We start from the raw sequence: 22136 nt of genomic DNA on the forward strand, positions 1-22136 counted from the left end.
GGTTTTGATGGGACTTTTAGAGAGGAAATAAAGGAGAGAATTGAATCAAAGCACAGTCAGGTGGGTATTTACGCTGGAAATTGAAATTCTTCAAGGAGTTTGGAGATATGGGAGGCATCTTCCTGTGGAGGAATCAAAAGACACGGAATTAAACAACAAAACAAAACAAAAAAAAGAACAAGAACAAAAAAAACAAAACAAAACCCCCAAAACACCTAAACCGAAAGAAAGAAACCACACAAAAAAACCACACGCACAAAAAAAAAAAAAAACAAAACAACAAAGATCACCCCCCTTGAAAAAAAAATGCAAGCAAAGAGAGAAACAGAGAAACGCAGTTAAAGAACAGCCCTTTGACCCCTTGAAAGGGCTGGGATTTCTGCTCCCGCACCTCTTCCTGGAATTTCGCTTCCAGCCGCAGCCCCGTCCCGACACCTCCCTCCAACCTCTTCCTCCCTCCTTCCCTCCTCTTCCTCCCCCCGCTTCCTCCCTCCCGCCTCCCAGCCGCGCTCCTCCCGGACTACACTTCCCAGCGCGCCCCGCGCTCGCACCCCCGCCTGTCCCGCCGCGCCCCCGCCGCGATGCTCACCGGGAGTTGTAGTTTGCGCGCCGCTGCGGCGCGGCGGGAGCAGCGCCGGGAGGCCGCGCGCTGCCCGGGCGGCCCCGGGCATGGCGGAGGCGGCTCCGTGAGGGGTGAGCGGCGGCCGGGGGCGGCGGGACGGGCTCTCCGCGGCGGCGGCTCGGGTGCGGCCGTGTCCTGTGGGCCCGGGAGCCGCCGAGCTCCTTCCCGCGGTGCGTGTGGGCTCCTGCTTGGCTGCGAGTCGTATCTGAGCGAAGCGTTCCGTCCTTGCTGCAGGACTAAGGAATAATCTGGTTTTCTTTCGGAGCCGGCTTGAAAGTCTGGTTTCTAACTATCCTCTTTTGTGTTTGCAGCTCCTCAAAAATGACCTCTGGCCACTGCTCGCCGTCGTTCTTCCGTGTGGGTTTCCCTGACCGTTGCCGCTGCCGCTCCGGGCTCCTTCAAGGTACAAATGAAAACCAAATTAGTTAATAAGAGATAATATGTCTTATAATTATCGTATTGAGGCTTCGTTCATCCTTCCCGCTGCGGTCTCACGGCCGCTTGCGTTGCTTTTCTGCTGTTTATGAAAGCAAACGCTGTTGTTGTGGGGTTTTGGGGTGTTTTTCCATCCCTGTGAGCAAACAGCCGCTTCCCGGCACTGATCCCCTCGGGGGTGATCAGGAGTTGGGGTTTCCATTCCAGCCGTGTCCCTCTGCTCCCTGAGGGAACATCATCCTCGTCATGTGCATCTAAAGGACTTCAGAAATGAGGCAACTTCGGGATAAAACCATCTTCGGTTTGGATTTGATAATTTGATATTAAAGCTCATTTGGCTTCAATCTGTATTCCCTGCGATCTTCTCCTGGTGCTGTTCTGTTAATTTCGGTGGAACTCTTACTAATGCTTCCTTGCATTGATGGGAAGAACTTGTGTTTTCCCCATGAAAAAATTATACCTGGTTTGTGTTAGCATTTTTGGAAGCCTTTTTTTTCATCTTTAGCATAATGTCAGAGAAGAAATGTCCTGGGAGCAAAGATAAATGTGCATTGTCTTTGAAAATAAAACGACCTTCTTTCTCATTTACATAATTTTGTCTTCAGGCCCTTTCAGAACTGTAGAGTTTGTTTCATTTCTAATTTTAGCCAGAGGAAGCTTTTATAGGAATTAGTTTTTAAGGCAATCAGTGGTGTCTGTATAAATGGTTGTTGCTGACGGATCATGTGAGGGAAGACAGGACCAAACACAGCTTCTGAAGAGTTCATCTTATCAGCTTTGCTGTCTAGAGCTGATGGCACAGTCAGGCTTTCCTTTTTTTTTTCCTAAAGAAAAAAGAGGGGAGAAAAGGCAGGGAGTTAAAACCCAGCTTGAAATTCTCCTTTTCTTCCTTCCCCAGTTTAACAGAAGGCTAATAATAGCAAGGGTGTAGACACTTGTTATTTTCACTAGAAAAATGTCAGGCTTCCCTCATGTTTGTGAGTTAGCATTGTTTCTTATTATGTCAAAAAGCAGATTTTTATGAAATAATATGAGGGAATAGTGGGAAGATGTGCTAGGGGTGATTTGGGCAGCAGATTGCAGATCCCCAAAAGGTAGATCTGTGTGAGTACCCTCAGGCTCAGATGATGCTGTCACCCTGACATCTTCACCCTCTCCTTAATTATACTGTCAGTGATTGGGTTTACTTAAAATACATTCCCAGTGGAATGAAGTGACATGGTTAAGTCTTTGTCCTGCTTTTGATCCCCTTTCTGTGGAGAATAGCACATGGAGAGGTAAATACAGTTCTAGATACTCCTTTTAAAGCAAGGAGGTTTTCTCTTGGCACAAGTTTATTAATTAAATGTAGAAGATCACTGTTGCTCACATCCTCAGCTGGTAATATCAGAACTTAGATAAAAACTCTGTGAAGGTTGCAGTGATGTCCCACTGTTGATCAACTTTTGATGCCCCACAAGGGCTGCTGTTGAATCAGGAGCTCTTAATTTTTCTGCTGTCTGTGCAAGGGTTTGTGCCACCAAATACCATCAAGAAAACTTTCTGTGTCAAGTATTTCAGGGTGATGCACTGAGAGAATACACGTTGTGAAGAAGTTCTGTTAATTAATAGCAAACTTCCTGTTAGAAATGGGGCAGCTGGACTGTGGAGGGGGTTCTGTCCCATTTTCTCAGATTTCTTAGAAAAAGGGATAAAGTCATTACCATTTATTTATTTATTAACTTGTTACCAATTATTACCAGTTTAAGTTGCTTTTAAGGTGAAATCTGTTTTATCTTGCAGTGCAGAAAGAGCCAGTAAAGATGCATTTCCTTCAAAAATTTATCAGGAGTTTTTACAAAATTAACCTGCACTGTGGTGGATTTTAACACAAAAAGTGCTTTTTGTTTTCTCTTCAGCAGAAAAGAGCAGCATCTTTTCTATTTAGTGAGCTGCATCACAGCTCTCCACCTCACTGCTGATAAAAAATGAGTGTGCTCACGTGCCAGCACAGGTTTTGTGCTCTACAGCAGTTCGTGGTACAAGGCAGAGCTGCTGGAGAACATTATCTTTTATTTAGCTTTGTGTAGTGTTTTTATTGGTGTATATTTGAAATTAAATTATTTTATTACTTATTCATGGGACACGGGATTGCTTCTGTGAGTTTATTGCTGTTTCTGGCTGTGTTGGGATTAAGTGCCTGAGTAGGGGATGCTGAGTGTTTGTATTTTGGTTTTTGCAGCAGCAGAACTGAAAGCCTCACAAGACAGCGATGGCTTTTTCTCTAGAATTTGAATATGGAGGCCACGGGGACAGATGAAGTAGAAAAGATCAAATCAAAGTTTATGTCTGCATGGCACAACATGAAATACAGTAAGTGGAGCGGAGTGTGGCAAGATCTGTCCTCATTAAAAGGACTGGAGTGTTTCTTGTTGATATGAATAGAATCATAGCTAATTAATACTGAAAATGCAATATGGCCCTTGAAACAATTTTTTCTTTGATGTTATAAATTAGCCCCACTAAAAATACTTCTGAATGAAAGCTAATTTCATTTTTTCAAATAAATCTTGGATAATTTCATTTTAAATTACTCCTTTTGGAAACAGTTTATATGTTCTGTAAATTACTCTAGATTTGCATAGGCTTTTAAACAGGGATAATATGGAATCATCTGCACAAAGATTTTTTTTTTGTTTATGAATGTACTTTTATGAAAAAAAAAATAGGATGGTGTGTGAGATACAAACTGCACTGAAGAATCTACCCTTAAGTAACATTTTTTCCACAGCTGAACATCAGTAATTGATTTATGAGCAACCAGATTTTCAAGTGTGCCCTTTACTAGCCTGTCCTTGATTTTTCTGCTTTCCCTTTAGGACTGAGGTTGCTCAGATTTACCACCAGATTTCTGATAAACCTTATTAATCATAACTGACTTTTTGGCATATCTGGAAAGATGATAAGATACTTTTTTCTGCTTTCTTTCAGGCTATCACATGGTTGAAAGGAAATAGTAGCCATTGTACCTTATATGGGATTTTTTATGAGACCAAAACCCAATTTCAATGCTTTTTTTTTTTTTTTTAATTCCCCTTTCAAGGGTTACCTTTGGCTTAATCAGATGCTATTAGCATTTCCTTTTGGAAAATACAGTCACAAATTTGTATTTGTTCTGCATCTCTTCTAGGTTGGGTGTTGAAAACAAAAACTTACTTCAGTAGGAACTCTCCAGTCTTTCTGCTGGGAAAATGTTACCACTTCAAAACTGAGGGTGAGTACAGCACTTCACTCACTCCAGTCTTCATCAGCAGGAGTAAGGTATTTTTATTCTTCTAGAAACACTGGCATTAACAATTGCCAAATCAAAAATGTAAATGTGGAAAGCATAGAAAATACTCATTTAAATGTCCACCTCTAATGCAAACCCATCCTAATCTGCTTTATTCAGATTTTACACCACAACCTTGTGCTTTCTGTAAAAATTTGTGTTGTGATTTGCACTTCATTTACCATCAACTGGAGATTTTCTTTCTAAAACACCTGATGGAAATAGTGACAATACCTGAGCAGGGTCACTATACCAATATCTTTGTTATCATTTTCCAGTGTGCAGTTTTTTAAGTCTCTCTCTTTATTTGACCATTCACAGTTCGGTGAATTAAGCACTTATTTGCAGGTCAGTGATTCCACTGGCACAGTGGTGTCTGCATTGCTCTTTGGTTTTTTCTTTTTTTTTTTTTTCATCTGGCACATTCCTGTTGTGTTTGCCTTCCAATTTACCTTTGTTGTATTGGAGGCAATTGTGAATTTTTGTAAATCTGTTTTTCCAATAAATTTGATATTTGTTACTTGCTCTCTAATAACAGAAGTGCCATAACAAATTAGAGCTTAAACTGTGCTTTGCTTTGCAGAATCTGGAGAGCTCTCTACAGATGGGTCCAATTTTGATAAAATCAACACTGAGATTTCGGGGAACGTCGAGGAGTTCCGCAAAGATTTCATTTCTAGAATCTGGCTGACCTACAGAGAGGAATTCCCTCAGATCAAAGGCTCTGCTTTAACCACAGACTGTGGCTGGGGCTGCACGCTCAGAACGGGGCAGATGCTGCTGGCTCAGGGTCTGATGCTTCACTTCCTTGGGAGAGGTGAGTTAGGAGATCTCTGTCTTTGCATAAGCACAGGCATTCTGAAGAGACCAAAAGGCCTTGTTTTATCCCAAATCTCAAGGGCCAGCTGGTTTTGGTTGTGGGCTCCTCGATTCCTGTTGGAATTGTCCCATTGCACCAGAGATTGACCTGTCCTGCCCTTCATTTTCTGAGGACCAAAGTGTGCCAGAGCAAATTTCTGTAGAGTTCCCAATATCCAAATGTGAGTTAAAACATCACCAAAGTGTAATCTCCCTACCTGGGTTTTCTTACCCATGCACATTCCCAGTTCTCTGGAGATGTGATTGTTTCTTGAACTCCAGATGTAGGAGTGAGTTCCCCAGCCCATAGCTGTGGGCTATGGCAGTAGTGATAATCTTTTATCAGTTCTAAAGTTGTCCATTATTGAATTTCTGTTGGTGTTAATATATTGAGTTCCTAGAAGGAATCTAATCTAATTTCCATACATCATTCTCTTTGTGGAAATGTTCACTGTGTCATTCCTTCCCTTCCCCCCATGTACTTAGAGAGGAACTTCCCTTTTTTCCTTACCATTGTCTGTCTCAAAGTCCTCCCTCAGTCACAGCCAGCTGAAGCTTTAGGAGCTGTGGGACACTTTCTGCTGTTATGGGCTGAGTGTCCATGTCCTTCTCATTCTTCCAGGCTGAGCCATGTCCTGCAGAGAGGTATTTTCTAGGTTGTCAGAGTTAAACACCTTTTCTTTCCATCCCATTCCCAGTCCCTTTCACAACAATCATCCACTGCTTGCTTCAGAATGACCTAGGGCATGGGCCTGAAGCCACCCGGGGGGGTTGAGAGAACACAGTGCATTGTTTCCTCAGCCATTTGTGGGATCTCAGGAGCGCTTCAGCAGAAGATCCTTCTGGAGAAGCCTGTTTTGGTCACACTTTGCCCTTGCTGTGCAGCTCTGATGTAAGCTGGGAGCAAGGTCCCAGCCCAGCTGCACCACAAAGGCTGGGTTCCCTCAGTGTCAGGACTGAATTGTGGGAGTGGCTCAGTGAATGTGCCTTTGGCTGTAGATATTTAACTCCTGAAACATTCATTATCTCTTTCAACTGACTGCACATATCAAAAAGTGTGTAAATACTTCTGCTGAGAACACAAATCCCTTAAATATCACTTTTTTTATACATTCATTTAAAAGAAATTCAAGACCTGCACATATCAAAAAGTGTGTAAATACTTCTGCTGAGAACACAAATCCCTTAAATATCACTTTTTTTATACACTCATTTAAAAAAAATTCAAGACCTGCCCAGAAGACTCCCTGTCAGCAGGAGTGTGTAATGGCTCATTTGGAAGTAACCCCAAACAAAAAAGCCTCAGGTTTCTATCTTTAAAATCCATGGTTCCAAAGAATTCCTTGCATGTCCCCCTTGTATCCTAATTTGGAAGGTGATGGGGTGATTCCAGAGTGCTCTTGTTTCTGTGGCAATCCAAATCCACAGAAAGACAGAGTAGGGTTGGTCTTTCTGGGCTACTTTGCTCCTCACTTGGCCTTCTGACAGCTGGTGAATTATCTTTTGAAAAGCTTTTTATGAGATCTGGGCAGCTTTGGAAATATATTTAGGTGTTTACAGGAAGTTTTTCATGGCTGTTTACTCTTTTCCCAGAGATGTTTTCATTCTCGTTTAATGGTGTTGTTTCTGTTAGGAAGCAAAACTTGCCTGAAGTTCCTAGCTGAGATACTTACTCTTCCACTGCCATGTGGAATGTTCCAGATATTGTTGAATATTGTTGTGAATGAGTTTTGATTTTAAATACGAAGTTTTACTTTGAATGTAAAGCTGAGAGCCCAGAACAGCAAGGCCTGTGAGGATGTTAACACTGAGCTGGGTCTGTGTTGGGAGCGCTTGTTGGAATTGTGTGAGAATTCCAGGCATCTTCCCTGGGCCTGCTGAAGCCCATTCTGTAGGAAGAATGCTGTGTGGGATGCATCATCCACAGGGAAACCTTCAGCTGGAAAAGCAGGCTAGGTTTTTGGATTGTATTGAAGTAATATTCATGTATTTAATATATAAGAGGGTTCTAAACTGTAATCGTGTGTATCTTGTTTATTCAGCTGACTGGGATGGTCACCAGAATATCAAAGCAAATCCTGCTCTTCTCAAATTCTTTGTTCACCTGTTAACAGCGACGTGTAAAATACACATTATTATTAAATCGAATACACATTGTTGCTTTCAGGAGCATGGGGGACAAAGGGAAGCTCTTTGCTTATTATGCCGTAAAATTAATGTTAGTATGGGTTAACATGGATTTTCCCTTTTCCTGCTGCAGCCTGGGTGTGGCCAGAAGCTCTGGACATGGACAGCTCTGACTCGGAGTCCTGGACCAGCAGCACTGTGAGGAAGCTCACGGCCTCCTTCGAGGCGTCGCTCACGGCCGAGAGGGACCCCAAGATCCTGCCCCAGCCCCAGCGCGGCCCAGCGAGGAGGGACTGGGATGTCACCGAGATGAGGAATGAAGTTTATCACAGGAAAATCATCTCCTGGTTTGGTGACTCCCCGCTGGCAGCCTTTGGGCTGCACCAGCTGATAGAGTATGGGAAGAAATCCGGGAAGATGGCAGGGGATTGGTACGGGCCCGCTGTGGTTGCGCACATTTTGAGGTAAAACACCTTCAATTCTCCGTTCCTTTCTTTTGTCACATCACAGAGAATCATTTCTGAGTGTCCTGAGATTACTTCAGCCTAATTGAGCAGCAAACTGCTCATTATTGGCTTTGTAAAACACCCATATCAGGAGCAATTCCAGAGCTTTTTCACAGGCACGAAGGGACATAGCAGCAGATGCAGGAACTTTTGTCATTCTCATTTCAGGAAAAAACACAACCTTCCTGTTTTCTTGTAGAATCCCAAGTATCTCTTCCAAACCCCTTTAAGCAGAGCTGCATTTAATGAAATGTTCTAAAAACTAACCACTCTTTCAACCTTGGAACATGCATAACATTAGAGATTTTTTTTTTTATACTGTAACCTGGGGGCTGTAATGTACTGATAGTGTAATGAAATGTCAGAGCTAAAATTGATGTTTTCAGCATTTCTTTGCACACATCAAATTCTTGTGAAACTGTAAATGTATGGGACTATTAATATTATAATTATATCCCAGTAAAAGTAAAGGGTCTGTGACATTCAGCATGTTTGAAAAAAAAAAGTCGAAAGTCAAATTTCTCCAAAGTTCTTTGAATGTTTTGGGATTTTTTTGTAGTCTTACACATTTGTTTTTTTTTAGTGGATTCCGGTTTACCTATAAACCAAATTACTAATAAATCATTTAAGCAGCAGAAGGCAAAGTTCATGCATATTTATATATATATTTATATATATAGAAATAGAATAATGTGTTATTTAGTGTAAATGTTACGTTAATCTGAAGTGCAGCTGTACTGAAACAATCAGCTGTGCATCCGTGCAGATGCAAACAGGGATGTAGGAGTTTAGCATTTTTAATGTGTTTTATTGTACTTTTTTCTCAGGTAGAAGCAGAATTTCTGCTTGCTTTAATAAATTATCTGTTAAATTCTTTATTCCCCTAACGGGAGCAGGGGGGGTTTGGTGCAGAGTTACACTCTCCACAACCCCAGGGGTGATTTCCAGCCTGCTGAAGTTTCCTTTCCTGGATCTTTCTCTCTTCCAGCAGCACTAACAATGTACAGCTCCCTCATAACTTGGGAATGACTGCATTAAACCATTCCTCAAAATATAGTGGGGAATAAAGGGATAGTGACCATTTAATGCAGGTGTAAGTTTGAACTCAAAGGTAAATCCTCTATTTTGAACAGTTCCCTTTCTTTACAGATTTTGTCCCTGATTTGTGACCATGGTTCTGACTTTCAACATATATTTTCTTTTTACTTTTTGGGTCTGTTACTCTTAGTCTTTTGAGGAGAGTCTAATATTGTAATTATCTTTTTGAAAGTTTTGGTGAAACTTTTTATTTCCAGGTGCTAATTTGTGGATTGTTATATGAACTAAGGTTAATTAAGAGATCTAATGAGTTGAAAATAGTATTTTTTTTCAGCAAACTTAGCCTTTATCATCAACATACATGACAGAAAATAGTTATAAACAGAAAGAAATAAAGTAGTGAATATGAATTTCATTGTAAATTATTGTGGGATTTGGGGCCTTTTTTTGAAGATGTCATTGTTTCTTCTATATAGCCAGACATTGTTTGGCTTGGGAAAAACATGATGCCAAGATATCCATGGAAGATTCAGGCTGGATCTTGGTATCCAGTGTTTAAAAACAAATAGAAAATCCCACCCCACCACCTGTATTTATCCAGAAGGGAAGGTATCTTGAATTAAACAAAACAAGCCCTATAAAAACCCAAACAAACAAAAAACTCCTATCACAAACAATTAAAATCAACCTATTTCTAAAAAAACAAAATAATTTGTTTGTTTATTGTTATTTTTTTTAAAAAAATGAATGGTAAGTTAAATAGTTTTGTGTTTGTACTTAGAAAAGCTGTTGAAGAAGCGAGAGACCCTGAGCTGCAAGGAGTAACAGTCTATGTTGCTCAGGATTGTACAGGTAACTGATTTTGTAGATTTTTGCAAACATTTTATATGCTTTTTATGCTTTTCAGTTAGCACTTAACAACAGAACTTTAAAGGAAAAAATATCCCTATGAAGTGGATCCACAAAATTGAGATTATGTAGACAAAGGGGTTCTTGATATGTGCAGGTTATTCATTGCTTGTTTGGTATTTTATAGTGGAATTCCAAATCAGCAAATCAAGTATTGCCTCTTCTCCTTTTACATGTAGATGTTTCTGTTAGTTGGGAGCTTTCAAGTTTTAATTATTCCTTTTAGAAGTTTATATGCAGCAATAAATATTTATTGCCTTTCTCCTAACCTATCCCTTCTGCATTTCCTTGGCATTGCAACTCAGCAATTCCCATTCCACAAAATATTGTTGGGAATGAGGAGGCTCAACACTGGTTCTGAGTCACCTGGGTTGTGTTTTAGGAGGACAGCAAGGTTTGGAAGGGCTGCAGTTTTTGTTTGTGATGCTGTGTAGGAGGTGTGTCTCTAAAAACTGGAGGTTCTATTTGAAATGTTAATTTTTCTGTTTGTCTCAGTCTACAGCTCGGATGTTATTGACAGGCAGTGCTCTTTTATGGATTCTGGGAAAGCAGGCACAAAAGCTGTAATTATATTGGTTCCTGTGAGACTCGGTGGAGAGAGAACAAACACAGACTACTTGGAGTTTGTAAAGGTATGAAATGAGAGTTCAATCATTTTTCAAAGAGTAGCACAAGGGGATATGAAAAGCGACTTCACGAGGGTAATTCTCCCCATTAAACGTGTGGTGGGGATTTTACAGTTGAAGGTTGTAAAGTTTGACTTTACAGATTTGAAATTTCCCTATTACAAGATCAGACATAATTGCAGAGCACATGATGTCCCTTGGTAAAGCAGTGATAACTGTCCTACTCCTCCAGCAGCCACCTGAAAAGACATTAATGCAGTGCCTCAAATTACAAATGGTAATTTAATCTAGCAGGACTCTAATAGCATATGTAAGTAAGGATCAGGTAGCATTTTAAAATATAAATACACTCCATTCCTTACTCTGTTTCTTACTTTCTTGAATAAGAAAATGGTTCAAATGGTTTAAAGTTGTTACCTGTCTGTTCTTCCCATTTTCTTTTGTCTCTTTGTTCTCATGGAATTATTTGATATTTTTATTCACTACTTGAATTGTTTTTTCACTGTCTGGGTGAATGTTTCTGAGGGTGGTGATGCAGGAGTAGCAAGCAGTTAACACAATAAAAATGAGCTGGAAAAGAGGAAAACTCAAGGAGAAGGCAGAGGGGGGAAGGTCTGTGCTGTGTTTTTTTCAGCAGAGGTTCTGCAGGCACCTGAGGATGTGCTCTAATCCTGCCTCTTGCTCCACTTAGGGAATGGCTTGTTCTGTTAGCCCTGCTGCTTTTATTTCATTTTCCAAGCTCCTCTTTACCTGTCTTTAAATTTTGGGTTCATTTTTAATTACCCCAGTGTAGTAGCATGGACAAAAGCTGGGAGTCTGTAACATGATTTATTTTGTGGCTGTCTCTTCACTGTAACATTTCAGAAAACATTTTGATTTTTGCTGGCAAGGGAAGACAGACTGCTGAAGGCTTTTAAGTTATGAACGTAAATTGTTGTTCTTCCAGGATTATTTTCCTTGTGTTTTCAGACGGTTGGTTTGGGAAAGTTTTCATTTTTAGCTGGCTCCACTGAATGATTCCTGCTGCTCCCTTGCCAAGGCTGTCCTGCCCTTTGCAGCCTGATGGAGGCTGTGACAAGAGGGCTCTCAATTGCCTGAATCAGTCACTCTGGTGTCTGCCTTGACTGTTCCCAAGAAGTGACCACATTTCTTTGAGTCTGGCTTTAAGTTAAAAATGCAGATTTTAGAATGTAGCACAAGAGGTAATTTCTACAAAGGATTTTATATTTATGGGTGAAAATTGATAAATTTTTTATAATTCACTTTTACAAGAAGCTTGCCATAGATTAAGCAGTTATCCATTACTCTGAGCAGCTTTGCTCCTCTGCTTTGCTCTCCTTAGCTCTTGGAGCCTTTGCCTCCGATGTGCCTGGATGTTCTGTGATGCTCAGAGCATTTGCTAAGGAAACATTCTCATTTATATTTTAAATAAGTTTCTAAGGAAACCTCATTCGTATTTTAAATAAGCATCACTTCCTTAACCTGTATAAACCATGCTGTATTTGACTCTGTAGCATCCCAGGGGAAGTTTTTAAATTATTTTATCCTTGTCTAAGCATGGAAGGTTTTATCTTGAGGAGCCTTGGTATTCTTTTTGTTGAAAGAAAAGTTCCCTACTTATATTTAGTAATGTCCTCTTCCCAAAAGTTCTGCCTTCAGATGGTTCTGGCTCCTCTGCCCTCCCAGGCAACCTCCAGGGAGATTGATGGGGCCTGTCTGTTGTGGGTTTGTCTCTCCTCCCTGGGTGTGGGGCAGCTGTTTTTGGAGCTGGGCCTTGTAATTACTCTTAACTTCAACTGGAATTTCTCCCCAGGATGTAAAAGGTTGATGCTCTGGCCATGTTTGTCCATTTGAGTGCAAAAAGAGGAGTCCCCAGGGGCCCAGAATGTAAATGTATGAAAGCTGTGAATCTCAGTACATTGGGATATTTGGACTAAGGACCTGGTGCTCAGTGTGTGACATGATATTTTGTCTCCTCCCCAAAAACATGTGTGGGTATCTCATGGGAAGGGAGGACTTCCTCTGGAATATCTGCTGGTGTGGTTTTACTTTTCACTTTTCAAGCCCCAGGAAGTCTTGAAGTCAGTCTTTTAAAAAATCCAAAACCATTTGCCTAAAAGAGCAAAGAGTAGATATTTTAATTCAGTTTAATACTTTGGTTAATCTTAATGATTCCCTGTTCTTGTTTTAGGGAATTTTAAGCCTGGAGTACTGTGTTGGCATTATTGGTGGCAAACCCAAGCAGTCCTATTACTTTGCTGGATTCCAAGGTTAGTGTTTGAATGTGTTATGTCTCCTCAATATTTTTTTTTCTCAGAGTTAGGAAGTTAATATTGAAGCAGTGGGAAATAGCGTGATTAAAATAGTAAAATGAGTACCTTATTAATTCATCACATCTCCCCAAGTCCAGCCATTTGTCATTTACCCCACAGAGTAATTGGATTCTGTAAAATGTACATTTAATTTCCCTTGTTGCATAAACAAGGCATAATTTATCTGTTTCACCAAACTTGAGGAGCGTTTGCTGTTCCTGTCTGGCAGTTCTTATTTAGGTATTTACTCTCTCCTGCTTTAAGTGGTGTTAGTTGATGCCTAAATGACAAGCAATATATTCTTGCTGTCAGGATGAAGCAGGGCGATACATTTTTCATATGCAAACTCCAGAATATAATTGTGTGTTTGTAAAAGTAATTTTATCACCAAAAATTAAATGACAGTTTCATCACTTTATAAAAATTCTGCTTATACAAGCATATTTGATTATGCAAAAGTTAATCTGTCCTGCAAAAACCTATGCTTCAGTCAATGAGTATCAGCCTGGCAAGCAGTTACTCACTGGCTTTTTTTTCCAGCTGTTCTGCATAGAAATTGGATTGTAAGCAGTGTAATAATAAGGTGTTTTTTGAATTACTTGTCTTCTGTTTTGTCCTTGCAGATGACAGTTTGATTTACATGGATCCTCATTACTGCCAATCTTTTGTAGATGTCAGCATAAAGGATTTCCCTCTTGAGGTACTATGGATATAGAGCTGGCACTGTTTTCTTCCCATATGAATCAAACACTAATTATTTAGAGCTGTTCTAGCTAGCTGCAGCTTTATGGTTTTACAGTTACATGTTATTTATCAATGTCCTGCCCTTCTTTATGGGCCTATAATCAACAAAAATGACCAGAGGTTAAATCTCAATATGGAGGTCTAATTTTTACTTCATTAATCTTCATCTGTTTTCTTTTTAATGATCATAAAATCTTCAAAATAGATGATCACTTAATTTAAGTAATTTTCCATCAAAGAAAATAGATTATATTTGTAGATCTTAAGCCTGTTTAGATTCGGGGTTGATAGTTTGTATTTTTGGTCATTTTATTTATTTATTTATTTAACATTCAAATTGCAATCAACATCAGGGAGAATTCCTGTTATATTCAATAGTAGGAGCCTGGAAATAGATGGAGCTAAAGGAGATGGTCAGAGGACTCAATTTACAGCTACCCTGGGAAAACATCATCAGCTGCAAGGAAATGCTCAGTGGCCTCAGCACTCACAGTCAGATCTCAGGGCCATCCACACAAACTCTCCTTGGTCTTGTGCCCAACTTTAGGTGATCTTTGGTTCAGTAGGAGCAGCCTGAGGGGGCATCCACAGCCAGGACAGCAGCAGCCAGAGCTGGAACAAAATCCCATCAAATAGCATTCAGGAAAACTATTCATATATAATATAAATAAAAAGTATCAAAGGACCTACACAGGGCTGAAGTCCTTAAAGCAAGCACTTTATATTTTTCATTATTTATGCTTAACAAAATGCTTGAATTAGCATGTTACATAATATAGAAGTGGAAGATTCTCTAGGAAATGAGAAGGTTCTGAATGAAGCAAAATAATACAGCAGCAAAATGGGTCAGAGAATATCCCAGCCAGGAAGTTCGGTTGTGTTTAGAGATGCCTTTAGGTTTGCCCTGTTGAGATACTTGGCGGAGGAGTTGGTGAGTGCCAGCTCTGCCTGGGATGATTACCCAGACCCTTCCCCTTTTTCCTCATAACTGTGTTTTGCTCCAGTGCCTCTGGGGATTTTACAGTTAGGGGAAAACCAGGCAAAAGGTGGGAAGAGCACAAATCACCAGAGTGAATTCCTTAAGGTCCTGCTGTGGTGCAGTGGCCAAGCCACAAAAAGACATCTTTTGGGTTCTGTTCCTCTGACTCAGCCTCAAAATTGTTCTGCAGACTGGCATTAATCTGAATTTCCAAATAATAGCAAGGTTTTAAGCTGTGTTCGGAAGGTATGCAAGCTGCCAGCTTGGCTTGATCTCATCCTAATGCTTTCCTGCAGACGGAAAATAGATTGCAATTTAATGCTTGGTGCATTTAATAGTATTATATCTTTGTCCAGAAATGTCAAAAGTAAACAAAAATTGCTTTCTTAGTGTGGATAGTTGCTTGTTAGATTTATCTATAGGGAGTATTTTCAAAATTGATAAATTGTCCAGAATAAGTTGGAAATCAATCTACTCTGTATTGGCTTCCAGCATCCATTTGTTTGGAGGAATGGGAAAAAAAAATCCTCCCCACTTCTCTTTGTTGTGCAGTGGTTTGTGCAGCATTAAAACCTGCTGCACAACTGGAGGGACAGCCTTGCTGCTGGAATGAGATGTGTTTGATTTTTTATGCATTTGATAGTTCAGGAATTAATATTAAAAATACAGTTGCTGTTTATAAAATTGGAATAGTGAGGAGAAGAAGCAGTGACTAAAATCATTCTTGCAGAAACAGCCCAAATCATCTTTGTGGATATTTTTTAGCAGAGGTTTTACAGAAATACCTTTCGGGTTTGTAATCACCAGGAAAGAAAAATATATTTTATTGTGTAAAACTGCTGCTGCAGGGATGGTTACACTCAGATTTGGGAACCAGTGCTGTCTCCTGTGGGTTGATTTTTGTGATTGGCAAAAAAAAGAGGGATTTTATAGAGGGAGGATGATGGGTCATCCTCTGTGTTAGAGGCAGAGTAGAGGGGACTGGCTCCCTCTGAGAGCAAGTAAGGAAATAATTGCAGTTATTGGACAAAGAGCTTCACCAAAACTGCAGTTCCTGTAATAAATAACCACAGAACCAGGGTAGATGGGATACACTTATTTTTTCTCTCATAAACTGAGTCAGGAGCATGGGGAAGGGGGTTTTGTGTTTGTTTTCTCTTGCAGCAGGGCTGCTGAAAGTATCAGCTCATAGCATTGGCAGGGCAGCATCTGTCAGGGAAAGAGATTTCACATTAGGAAAAACCCATTTGTAAAGCAGGGCATGTTTGGTTTTTCCCTACTTGTGGATCATTGTAATATGGTTTTGCTTTTGTGTGTTTTGTGGGTTTTTGAACCCATTTCATTTACTGAAGGAAAATGCATGAGGTTGGTTTATTCCATTATGTCTCTTTTATAGAGGCTGGGGGAGGGAAGGGCACTGGGCAGTGGTAGTAAAGCAGTAAGATAGTGCAAAAGCTGTTACAAATTCAATTTGCAGAAGAGCATTCACCTTCTCTGCCTTGGGAATATTCATAAAGTATTGCTGGGAGCAGCAGAGCTTTGACAGATTCCAAACTAACCTGGTGTGTGGGGAAGTTTGGGGAATGCAGCTTGAACAGCAGGAGGTTTTACACTGCTGGGGAAGGGTGGAATCGCTTGAATATTTGGGGTGGGGGGTGGGAGAAATTACTTCCAAAGTGTGTGCTGGGGTTTAATTCAGGTGATGCAGGGGATTGGATATTTTAAAGCTGTTGGTGAGGACAAAAGTAAATACATGGATCTGTGTCATTCATGGTTGTAACCGTGTCGTTTGTGTTTTTTAATTGGGAAACTTGCAGTCATTCCACTGTCCTTCTCCAAAAAAGATGTCATTCAAAAAAATGGATCCGAGCTGCACAATAGGATTTTACTGTAGGACTGTGCAGGACTTTGAGAAGGCTTCTGAAGAAATCACCAAGGTAGGTGCTGGAGTTCCCAAATCCATCCCTCAGCCAGAGCCGGGTGTGGGGAAGACAATCAGCCTCGCCCTTCTAAGCACACCTAATTCTTTTTGTGGCATTTCTCGGTGCTTTTACCGCTGTCAGAAGTGCAGGTTGGTGTTTATTCCGGCGGGTTTCCCTGTGTGAGGGAGCTGCGGGAGGAGGCAGAGCGGGATGCGGTGTGGGGCCCACGAGGTGGCACTCGTGAAGTGGGAATGTCCCCTCCAGCCCTGGCAGCCGCCTGCCCCGCCCGGCAGGATCCTGGGGGATGCTCGGAGCCTGGGCAGGGACTGGGAGGGAAGGGAAGTGTTGGAGCAAACCCAAATCGTTGATGATTTCTCCCTAGCACAAGGGGCTTTTTCTGGTGGGAAGCGCAGGGCTCTGGTTTGAGCTCCACGGAGCAGGTGCCACCCAGCAGATCTGTGACCCCATCCTTCCCCTGGAAAAACTCTGCTCTGGCTTCATTTAGATCCACTTGGAATCAAGTTTTTTTTCTCCTTAGTTATTCCAGTATGTGAGGGTATGAAATGCAGCATCATCAATGTGTTCTGTGAGCTGCTCAGTGTTTGGTGGCTTCAGAAAATGCTCTGTGAAAAGGATGCAGCAGCAGATGGGCTCAATGTTAATATTGAAACCATAGCAGTTACCACAACAGCACAAAGAATTAATGTTTGTCTAGCACTTGGAATAACCTGATAAGTGGTATTAGTACTACAGCCAAAAATGCATTTTTTTAAAACTTAATGCTGATTATAATACGTAGATGCTGATTGATGCTGAAGTTGTTTCTTTGATTCTTACCCAGAGAGGTAGAAAATAGATTTAAAGAAGTAGAAGTTCCTAAGGAGCAGATCCATAGAAAGTTTTAAACAGTTAAATTTCTGTTCTTCCATGTTTTCCTGTTCTGTCACATAGAATGTCATAATTGGTAAAAAAAAACTCAATACAAAATCCATTCCAGCAGAGGTTTTCTTTTTCTTGTTTCTTGTTTCTATTCTTTCAAGTTTGGGATTAAGTACAGTTTTTTCCTGAACACAGTTTGTGAAAATACTCTTGACTGATCCAAGTGTTGGAGTTATTATCCTGGTATTTTAGATAGGAGCTCTTTAATATTAGTGACATTATTTTCTATAAATACATTTCAGGCAGTGTCAGTTTGAAATGAGAGGAAAGTTTGGATACAGGGACAATGTCAGAAACATTCTATCAATTGATCTTGCAATCCTTCCTTCACATCCTTTGTGTTTTCCTTCTCTTCCATTATTTTTCCCTTTGTTTGCAATTGTAGTGTGATAACTCTTGAACTATAAATAGTGTGCCCTGTGGAGGCTGGACTAAAAAATCCAGGTTCTGCCTGCTTTTTTTGGGTAATAAGAGGTGAGAGATAAGATTTAGCTTTAATACTTGAGGATAAACATTATGTGCCTTATATATTTAGAGATAGATAAAATAGGGCATCAGAATTGAGGCCCAAGTGGAGTGATGGGTGCAACTCTATCCAAACCATATTCAGGCTCCCCTCTTGGAGTTGTTTCCATATGCAAACACATGCCAGAAAATAAATAATCCCTTGGGATTTTCATAGAGCTGCACTTGCCTGTTTGTGACCCAAATGTAGCAGAAACGAGAGAAGAGCTGGAGCTGAGGGAGGGTTATACCTGGATTCAGTTCAGCACAAAGTATTCTCATTGCAGTGACAACAGTGACAGTGAAATACAGAAAATACTGATCTTTATCAATAAACTCCTTTGGCTATCACTGTAATGGTGTCTAGAGGAAACTTGCAAGTTGTTTAGAGTTTCGAATTCTCTGTGCTCACTGTTGAGATGTGATGTGATCAGAGTTACACAAATCTCACTTTCCTCACTTCCCTCAGTGCATGGAAAGAGATGTTGTGGAGATGGAAGTTTCAGTAAAGCTGAACACAGACAAGGCAGTGGAACCCCAGGATTTTACTGGGATTGATTGATTTTTTTTTCTTATTTTTTTAAACATCCCCTCAATCCTTGACTGTCATTTTATAAATAGTTCTTACTTTTTGAAGATCTATTTGGGAATTTTTTTTACTGATTGTTCTCCTGAAATCATGCTCAGTGATTTTAGGTTCTGCAGTGTCTATCTCTAGCCTGATGTAGTTTTGCAGCCACTGCAACACTGGGCTGGGTTTTCTCAAGCAGGTAAGAAAAAAGTAAAACAAATTAAAAAAATGAATCAGTGGACAAAACAACACCCTGAAAGGCTGAAATATCTTTCAGTATTTGGTGGGGTTTTATCTGCTCTTAAAGGTATTTTTCTGATCTGATTCAGTATTTATCATTCCCCACACCTCCTGTCTCCATGCCCAGTTCTCTTATTTATAAATGTAGGTTTTGGGTACCCTGGTTCCCTGTGACTGTCACCAATCTGGTTTGAGCCATGTGCTCCTGCCTGCCTTATTTACATTGGTGAATGTGTTTAAACTTCTAATAAAAAAACTGATTCTTGCACGTGCCAGTTCTACAATAGAAATCCCTCCCCAGGATGCTCAGTTGCTGTAGAATTCACACCTGGGCTTGAGGAGACCCTTATGGCCATTAACTATTTTGTAGAGGTTTTTATCTTGTGTCTTCTACCCTTTTATCTTTGTTGCACTGAGTCTGACAGCACGTCCAGGTGATCTGTGTGCTCAAAACCAGGGACAGGCTGGAAGTTAGCAGCTTATCTTATAAACATCTTAGCTTATAAACATCTAATAGGAGGAGGAAATGTTTAGATTGTGCAGTGCTTTTGTTTAATGAGCTAATTAAAATAATGCATTTTTGACTTGGCAGTCATCATCAGGTGAATGTCAGTGCTTGCTGTATTTCTTCATCTCCAATTAATGTTTTATTACATTTATTTATTACAATTAATGTATAGTGTTTTACATTGCAGATGCTGAAATCTTCATCCAAGGAGAAATATCCCCTGTTTACTTTTGTCAAGGGTCATTCTAAAGACTATGACTTTGTTTCCAGTCCACTCCATGAAGAAAATGACCTTTTCTCCGAGGATGAAAAGAAAAGACTAAAGAGATTTAGTACAGAGGAGTTTGTCTTGCTTTAAGGACATTTTACACAAGAGCATCGGCAGCTGTCCAGGAGAACACTTGCCTTTTAACTTTAAAAAGCATACCTGAATTCCTCCCCCAGAAAGGCAAGCCTGTGCTGAGATTGTTCTATTTTCATAAAGATGATAATGTTTTATATGTTAAAAGTCTTTAAGATGACAGTTACTAATGTATGTACTAATTATTTTTGCTCACTGCTGGCTGGAGGAGTGTCCGTGCCGTTGTGGTCGTGAAGGGAAATGCTTTGCTCAGAGCCAGCTGTGCCTGCCAAGCCTGGCCAGTCCCTAAATGCCAGCCTGTGCCCTCCTGTGCTGCCATTCCAGGCCTCTCCTGAGCAGGGCTGCCAGCTGTGCCAGCTGTGGCTGGGTTTTGCCATCCAGGGCTCTGGAGACCCTGCTGTTCCTGTCTGCAGCACGGCTGGAGTCGTTCCTGTGGGAAGGGGACACGTCCCAGCTGTGTGGCCTCAGTGGCTCTGCTGCCACCCTGCCACCCATCCCGAGCAGCTCCTGCTGGAAAGGTGAGGGTGATGGATCAGGAGTCAGTGTGGAAAGGTGAGGGTGATGGATCAGGAGTCACTGTCACTCGCAGCCCTGCTGTAATTATATAGGCTGAATTGGGAGTTAAGATACTATTTAGCAGTATGACTTTCTAATGGTTTCTCATTAAGCTTGCTTTGGAGCCTTAATATGAGGAGTGAAGATAAAGTATTACCTTTCCCCACAATTTTTAAAGGTTATACTATTAATATTAACTGCAACCAATCAAAGCAGCTGGAGACAATTATTGGAAGAGAGCAGTGTTTGTTTCCTGTTTCAACTACCATAATGGTGAGGCTTCTCCTGCCAGAGCAGCTTTTAAATCAAAGCAAAAGGGGGTGGATGTGGAAAATTCTGGGCTGTGATGATTTTTTTTGTTTTGATACGTGTTGTTACTGTACAAATGATTACTTGATGGTGTGTGTTCTCAGATTGCAAACAAATGTACAGAAATAGTTTCATGTTTTAACAAAGTAAATGCAATATTTAAAAAACCATATTAACGCTGCTTGGGAAATAAAAGAGGTGTGAAAACATGAAGTGCATGTGCCTTTTATATTAATATTAAATCCTCTAAAAGTTAATATAATCCTGCATCTAAACCAATATTATAAGGTGTGAATACTCTGTTTATTTGCAATAAAGGCAGATTTTATTGTTGTGTTGTAAACCAAATGTTACCTGGTCTAAGTGCTGCTCAGGCACAGAGGCACAAGTGTTGCTGATCCAAATAATAAGCATCATGTTTGTTCATTAAAGCACCTTTTACTTTTATGAGCAAGAAGTGACTAATGGATAGATTTCAGGCATAACTAGACCAGATCTGTGTCTTTGTCAGAGCTGGAGAGTGCTTTTGCATGTGTTAATTAATAGCCCCAAAAGCCAAAATGTTCATTTGTTTTCAAGGAAAAAGACACCACACATTATTTGTCTAAATCAGTAACCTCTGCACTGCTGCATCCTGCTAATATTTGGCATAATATGACTTTTTACTAACAGGTGTGTGAGGATGTTTGGCTTGATCTTCTTATTTTTCATTACTAGCCCAGAAGAGGGAGTAAACAACATATTTATGGAATTTAGATGTCAAAATGAGGAGAATTGTGGATGTCAGAGCTAGAAGAGAAGATTCCTGGTGAGTGGAGCACAAGGAGATGCAGCTTTAGCAAAGATCAGGTTCCTTTGGGTGGCAGCGGACAGGAAATGAGACACCAAGTTGTGCTTTGCACGGTTAAGAAAAGCAAAGCAATCAGCTGCTGCATCATTAACAGCTCCTGTCACAGAGCAGGGGGGTGTAATTGATCTGATCTGGTTCCACTGGTGCTCTCCTCTGCTCCCCTTCCCAGCAGGAAGGCTTTAAGTGCTCAGGAGAACAGGGAGAACTATCGGGAGCCTGCGGGGATGGGTTGCAGGAGGATTTACCGTGGAGCTCGGTGGCTGTGCTGCTGAGGAGGGAAGGAAGCACTGCAGGGCACAGAAGTGCAGTGGAGAGGGGGAGAGGAGCTGGGGGAATATTCCATGTGCAGGAACCTCTCTGTGCTGAATTCCCAGCTCCATCATGGACCAACCACCCACTGCAGGACAGGAGCTTTGGCTGAGATGGGAGCTGAAGGCTGAATTGTCCTTCCACAACTCCACCACCTGAATTCAGGTACCTCCAAAAAATTCCATGTGCACAGACCCACCCACAGACCACCTCTTGTAAGGAGCTGCTCTTCCAAAGGCCTTTGGTTGAGAATTGTTGGAATAGAAATGTTCATGTGGAATTAGAAGAGCTGTAGCACAGAAGTGTTGAAAAGGAAAATGTGGTTCTGCCATTTCAACAGCAGACTTCCCTAGAAGGCTGGAATGGTTTCTCTTCTCTCGGTCTTTTTCCAACTGGATAAAAAATGTAGTGGTTAAAACATCTCTGAACTTACTAAACAGTGAAAGTTTTTCCCTTTTAGCTGAGGAAAAGTAGCAGTGCTAAAACAGCAGCTGGGTTGTGGTCCTTAAATTTGTAGCAAATCCTTCAGTTCACCACAGCGGGGTTTTCTTCAAAGCTTGCTACAAATAATTGTTAAAAATTCATGGCTATTTTCAGGGGTT

General features: G+C 40.8%; 1 protein-coding gene across 2 annotated transcripts; it reads left to right on the forward strand.

Moving 5' to 3' along the window:
* The first annotated feature begins 605 nt into the window (after positions 1-605).
* ATG4C (autophagy related 4C cysteine peptidase) lies at positions 606-20588 on the forward strand. Of its 2 annotated transcripts, none has more exons than XM_014250925.2 (12): positions 606-693; positions 934-1025; positions 3279-3409; positions 4227-4310; positions 4951-5184; positions 7486-7816; positions 9678-9748; positions 10301-10437; positions 12623-12701; positions 13367-13443; positions 16284-16403; positions 19338-20588. In XM_014250925.2, the coding sequence occupies exons 3-12, from the start codon at positions 3334-3336 to the stop codon at positions 19506-19508; spliced, it is 1380 nt and encodes a 459-aa protein (XP_014106400.1). In that variant the 5' UTR covers positions 606-693; positions 934-1025; positions 3279-3333; the 3' UTR covers positions 19509-20588. The 2 variants fall into 2 exon arrangements, with proteins under 2 accessions (XP_014106400.1, XP_014106401.1); XM_014250926.2 differs by lacking the exon at positions 606-693 and adding an exon at positions 710-792.
* The last annotated feature ends 1548 nt before the right edge of the window (positions 20589-22136 follow it).

This window comes from Pseudopodoces humilis, chromosome 10, assembly GCF_049639895.1.
Source record: "Pseudopodoces humilis isolate 2021_Gansu_Grassland_sample_001 chromosome 10, ASM4963989v1, whole genome shotgun sequence".
Taxonomy (NCBI): Eukaryota; Metazoa; Chordata; class Aves; order Passeriformes; family Paridae; genus Pseudopodoces; species Pseudopodoces humilis.